The sequence below is a fragment of the Barbus barbus genome, assembly GCF_936440315.1.
Source record: "Barbus barbus genome assembly, chromosome: 12".
NCBI classification, from domain to species: domain Eukaryota; kingdom Metazoa; phylum Chordata; class Actinopteri; order Cypriniformes; family Cyprinidae; genus Barbus; species Barbus barbus.
The window spans coordinates 1,849,001-1,855,000 of record NC_136740.1 but is presented as its reverse complement, the minus strand read 5'-3'; the positions used below and the strand labels follow the sequence as shown (position 1 = coordinate 1,855,000).

The 6,000-nt window shown below is 43.1% G+C and overlaps 1 protein-coding gene across 2 annotated transcripts in view; it reads right to left on the bottom strand.

The window, feature by feature from the left end:
* LOC306877573 (regulation of nuclear pre-mRNA domain-containing protein 2-like) overlaps positions 1 to 6,000 on the bottom strand; it is a 33,830-nt gene that overhangs the window by 1,461 nt on the left and 26,369 nt on the right. Inside the window, exons 7-10 of one of the 2 annotated variants that reach the window (XM_079429412.1) lie at positions 4,205 to 4,493; positions 3,778 to 4,119; positions 3,393 to 3,596; positions 1 to 1,772 (exon numbers count right to left, since the gene is read on the bottom strand). The exon at positions 1 to 1,772 is cut by the window's left edge and continues 1,461 nt beyond it. In XM_079429412.1, the coding sequence (XP_079285538.1) occupies positions 1 to 1,772; positions 3,393 to 3,596; positions 3,778 to 4,119; positions 4,205 to 4,493 (2,607 nt within the window). The remainder of the gene's footprint in view (positions 1,773 to 3,392; positions 3,597 to 3,777; positions 4,120 to 4,204; positions 4,494 to 6,000) is intronic. The other variant, XM_079429413.1, reaches the window with a different exon arrangement.

Below are 6,000 nucleotides of genomic sequence, written 5' to 3'. Positions count from 1 at the left end.
GTTTGGTAATTGGAGGAGGGGCAGAGGGGAGGAAGGGAGGCAGGGTCTCTGATTTGGGGTGTGGACGGGTAGGCGGTTGGGGACAGACAAATGAGGATGGGGTTCCCCAGCAGGGGATGAAGGAGTAGGTGTGGTTGGGATTGACTGTGATGGTGGTGTGGGACTGGGTCCCTCTCGAATTCTGCCCAGGAGGGGTGGAGGAGCTCCTGGGGTGCCGGGCCGGTGAAGAGGTGGGGTATGGCGCAAAACAAACTGCTCTTTCACCGTGCCTGGGCGAGGGGGATCTCCTAACAAGGAAGGGAGTTGGGGTTTGCCGCCTCTGGGAGGGGCACTACCACCGCTACCTCCATGCCCCGCTCCATCTGGAGGGAAATTGGCAGGTGGATAGGGTAGGACTCGGTCTATAGGTACAAGGACACCACCAACCATAACGGTGGAGTTTGAGGAATGGGGGAAGTCTCTGGAAGGAGGTGGAGTTTGAGGGATGGGAGGAAGAGGTGGTGGGACAGGAGGAATGGAAGAGGGAAAAAACGGAGGGGGAGGATGGTGCTGAGGAATGCCATGAGAAGGTCGTATGGGATCTTCGTTTGGATAGGGTGGAGGTGGATACTGCAAAGGGGGCGGAAGGTGAGCAGGAGGAGGAAGAGGAGGGACCAATCCCAACTCCACAGAATTCTCATGGCTGCGACTAGCAGGGCGATGTGGAGGGGGGGCTTCCATAAACTCCTCCTCTTCATACCAGGCCCCTCCCACTCTAGAACTCACACTGCTCCCTCTTCTCAGGCCTCTCCCAACCACGCGGATGCTTTCCACAGTTTGGATGCGGTTGCCATAATCAAGGGTTTCGATTGGTGCTCCCTCACTGGAGGATGAAGAAACGAGAGTCTCAATGTGATGGTAGTGGTCTCCATTGTCAGCTGAAGTTTTCCTTTCCTTGTCTTTTGTCCTATCGTTGGATCCTCCACTTGGCTTGCGGGAGGATGCATTTTTCTCTCCATCCATCTTTGCCTTTATTTTCGTATCCTGCACCATGGCAGCTGATGGAACAACTTTTCTCTTCAACCCTTCTTCCTCTTTGGTTTTAGTCATGGCCTTGACAGGTTTAGTCGCACTTGTCCTAAAGGCGGCAAGTCGTGAGGGTGGTGGTGTGCGGTAATCCCTGTCTTTCCGCTCGTTTTCTCCCAGAGCCTCTCGTGGAGTGATCACGGCATCCCAGGGGTCACTATGATAGGCTGTAGGTGAAAGGTTATGACCTCCAGACAGACCTGCACTCTGGGGTACACTGAGTACATGGGGCGAGTCCATAATTTCATCTTGGGTGGGCGTGCTACCGCTCTCATCTCGGACAGGCGTGCCATCCAGGTTATCCCCACCGACAAGGAGAGGGCTATTGCTGCACACATCATCCAAGCCAATTCCGAGAGCGCTGAAACCAGGATTTCCCTGGAGGAAACTGTTGATCTTAGACTCCAGGCTGGGCACTACCACAGCCTCGGTCTCACTTTCTTTCTTTCTCTCTTTAACTCGTTCCCTTTCTTTTTCTCTTTCCCTGTCTTTTACCTTCTCCCACTCTCTCCCTTTCTCTCGCTCAGACTCTCGCTTGAAATTGTTGCCTGTGGGCTTTAGGGCCTTCGGAGTTGTTGGGGTTGTTGTGGTGGAGGTTGCTGCAGCTGTGGTGACAGCTGAAGATGAAGAAGAGGCAGATGAAGACGGAACAGGGTCTGGAGTGGTGAGAGCGCCTGAACGAGCTGATGAAAGGAGAGAAGACAAACCTGCAAGATAGAGATTTAATAAGTATAAAAATAACTGGTTCAAAACAGGTTTCCCCCATCTTCCATCTTGACAAACAGATTAGAAATCAATAGTGGCCAAAAATATCGGCACCCTTGGTAAATATCAAAGGCGGCTGTGAAAATTAATCTGCATTGTTAACCTTTTGATCTTTAATTTAAAGAAATTCACAAAAATCTAACCTTTCATTGGATAAAAAGAATTTAAAATGGGGGGGAAATATCATTATGAAATAAATGTTTTTCTCAAATATACGTTGGACACAATTATTGGCACCCCTAAAAATTCTTATGAGTAAAATATCTATTCCCATTCATATTCACAATTTTGAGCACTCCAGGGTGATTATGAACATGAAATTATCCAGCCATGGCTTCCTGTTTCACAATAAATAGGAGGGAAAACAAAGTCCAAATTCCCTGAATCATCCATCACAATGAGAAAAACCAAAGAATATATTTCTGATGTGCAGCAAAAGATAATTGAGCTTCACAAATTAGTGAAGTGGCTTTAAGAAAAGAGCTAGAGCAGTGAAAATTCCCATTTCCACCATCAGGGCAATAATTAAGAATTTCCAATCAACATAAAATGTTACGAAACTGCCTGGAAGAGGACGTGTCTATATCATCCTAATGCACGGTGAGAAGGAGAGTTTGAGTGGCTAAAGACTCTCCAAGGACCACAGCTGGAGAATTACAGAAAATAGTTGAGTCTCTGGGTCAGAAGACCTTAAAAAAAAAAAAAGTCAAACATCCCCTACATCACTACATGTTGTTTGGGAGGGTTTAAAGAAAAATTCTCCCAGCTTATCAGACACGACTGGAACTTCAAATGGGACTGGCTTCTATGGTCAGATGAAACTAAAAACACAGGGATAAAAAGTACCCCATGTGTACAATGAAATATACTGCTGTATTTCTGATGTTGTGGGCCTATATTTCTGCTGGAGGTCCTGGACATCTTGTTTAGACACATGGCATCATGGATTCTATCAAATACCAACAGATAAAATCAATAAGTGACTGACTCTGTTAGAAATCTTATAATGGACCATGTTTGGATCTTCCAACCGTACAATAATCCAAACACAAACCTCAAAAACAACACAAAAATGGGTCACTGAACACAAAACCAAGCTTCTGCTGGCCATTCCAGTCCTCTGACCTGAACCCTGTAGAAAATGAGTGAGGTGAACTGAAGAGAAGAAGCACCATCATGGAGCTGTGAATCTGAAGGGTCTGGAGTGATTCTGGATGAAGGAATGGTCTCTGATCTCTTGTCAGGTGTTCTCTAACCTCATCAGGCATTATAGGAGAACATTTAGAGCTGTTAAACTGGCAAATGGAGGTTTCAAAAAGTATTGAATAAAAGGGTTTTGTTAATTGTGGCCAATGTGTATTAGAGAAAAACATTTATTTCATAATGATATTTCCCCCGCATTTTAAATCCTTATTATCCATTGAAAGGGTAGATTTTCGTGAATTTTTAAAATAAAAGATCAAAAGGATTAACAATGCAGATTAATTTTCACAGCCTTCTATGATCAACATTAACCAAGGGTGCCGATATTTTTGGCCATGACTACAAGTAATGTGTCCTACCCTGCAGGTTGGGGCTGTGAGTCTGTGTTTTGGTGAGAACATTCAGGATGTTTTCGGGGGAGAAATCCACTTTAGACAAGATGCTAGCCAGAGGATTTGATGAGGGAATGCTGCCAGGGGTCAAAGGAGGGGCTTTGAAGGAGGAGGCATGGCTGGATGGTGTGGTAGGTGTGCCAGGGGACAGACGGGGCACAGGACTGACACCTGGGTATTGAGAAAGAAGAATACGCTGTTATGAGCTACAATGAGCAAACTCTTTCAGTGGCCTAGGTTTGTAGTATATGCCCGCTAATACAGTAAGGTGATCATTGGTAAGATTGAGAAAGTTATACTTATCATTCTAAACATAAAAATAACATATTTGACTGGTATTTCTTTTATTTACCTTCGGAACCTGTCTGTTGTTCTCTGCAATTGGAAAACTCACCGGTGGTCTTCATTGCATTGGAGATAGAGCTCAGAATGGAGCTGATCTTGCCCAGATCCACATTGGCCAAGTTCACCTGTAGGGGGGAGGGGCTAACGACAGGGACAGGTACAGGTGTGGTCGTAATGGGTGTGGTGTTTGCAGGTGGTGTTTGATTGGTTGATGACACAGACACCGTCTTTGTTGGAGTTGCTAATATCTGGGATGGTTTAGAAGCAGTGATCTGGGAGCTTTTTGTTGCTGTAGCATTTGTAATCTTGGACACAGGTGGAAGACTTGACTTCTCTTTTCTCTCATCAACTGGGAGGACAAAGAACAACTATGTCAGTTAAATGTTAAAATGATTGGCTCATCTAAATTTCCCCTCATCTCTGCTTTCTCTTACCAACGATTCCAGCATTTGCTGTTGTTTCCTCTTCCTCAGACATGTCCATGTCCTCTATATCTCTGTTGTCCTTCTGTTGCTCCAAACCTGTCCCTCCGTTTCCATCCCCACTACCCAAACCGCTCTTGGAGCTCATGCCATGATGGAAGGGCGACTCTGAGCCGGTGGGAGACGGGGCGTCTTCAGAGGGGGAAGGGATGGGAGAATCATCCAGACTGGGCAGTGTGGCCTTCAGAGCGTCCAGCTTACGCTTCAGGCTACTGACACGATTGGCGAAAGCTTTATACGCCTATGGGAAGTGATGAGGAGTTTGACAGAAGCACAATATGAGGATACATGACAGAGCTGGGCAATATGGCAAAACATTTAAATCTCAATTTTTTCATAAACGTTTTCCCAATAGAATAGGCAACACTTATTCACTATTAACTATGACTTTTCCCTCAATAAGTTCCTAATTTGCTGCTTATTAACAGTTGGTAAGGTAACTTGAGTAAGGTTGTTAAGTTCAGGTATTAGGTAGGATTAGGGATGTAGAATAAGGCATTAATATGTGCTTAATTAGTACCAATAAATGGCTAATATTCTACTTTACTTACTTTTGTCATTTAGCAGACGCTTTTGTCCAAAGTGACTAACAAATAAGAAAAAGTAACTAAAACTAAAAGTTACAACTCTATAAATAGTATATATTACTATATTCTAGTAATATGCATGCTAGTTAAGAGACCCTAAAATAAAGTGTTACAAAAGTTCTATTCCAAGTGCACCACACATGAAGTTGTTAACATGATGTAAATGTTAAACAAATCACTTGTTAAATATCTTTGCAGAAAAGATACATGAACTACAACTACATCCTGTACAGACTTGTCTTTTGCATGTTATATGTTCAGAAATAATATGTAGGAAAATGCTTTAAAAAAAATTCTCAAAAGTCAAGGTAATTCAAATTCAAAATGACTGAAGGTATAACATCAGTAAACTATTATGAATTATAAATGTGACCCTGCAGCACAAAAACAGTCATCAGTAGCACAGGTATATCTGTAGTAATAGCACTGTATGGGTCAAAATTATCCATTTTTCTTTTATGCCAGAAATCATTAGGATATTAAGATCATGTTCCATGAAGATATTTAGTAAATGTACTACTGTAAATATATCAAAACTTAATTTTCGATTAGTAATATGCATTGCTAAGAGCTTCATTTGAACAACTTTAAAAGGAGATTTTCTCAATATTTAGATTTTTTTGTATCCTCAGATTCCAGATTTTCAAATAGCTGTATCTCAGCCAAATATTGTCCTATCATAACAAACCATACATCAATGGAAAGCTTATGTATTCAGATTTCAGATGATGTAGAAATCTCCATTTCAAAAATATTGACGCTTATGACTGGTTTTGTGCTCCAGGGTCACAAATGTTCAGTAAAAACAATGAACAGCAGCTTTCAGTCTGTCACCATGATGCAAACCTGGAATATCAGACATACAGTAGCAGTTCTGCACAGGTTTTTATTCGATTGCGCTGCTTTTCCAGTTTTTTTGACTGTTGCGCTTGCATCTCTCAAGCGTCTCATGCATGAAACGGTGGTCTAAAAACACGCCGCTCAAGTTAAAAGAGGTTCAACACCCATGTTCTTGCATTTTTTTCTATTCCACTGCTCGCGTCGCATCTTTGTCAACACGAGTGCATTCTGTATGAATGAAACCTAGCGTTATATTCTGATATATTCTACTTCTGGTCCTTCACTGAGCGCGTCACACGAGCGGTTAATCTTGTGCGCCGA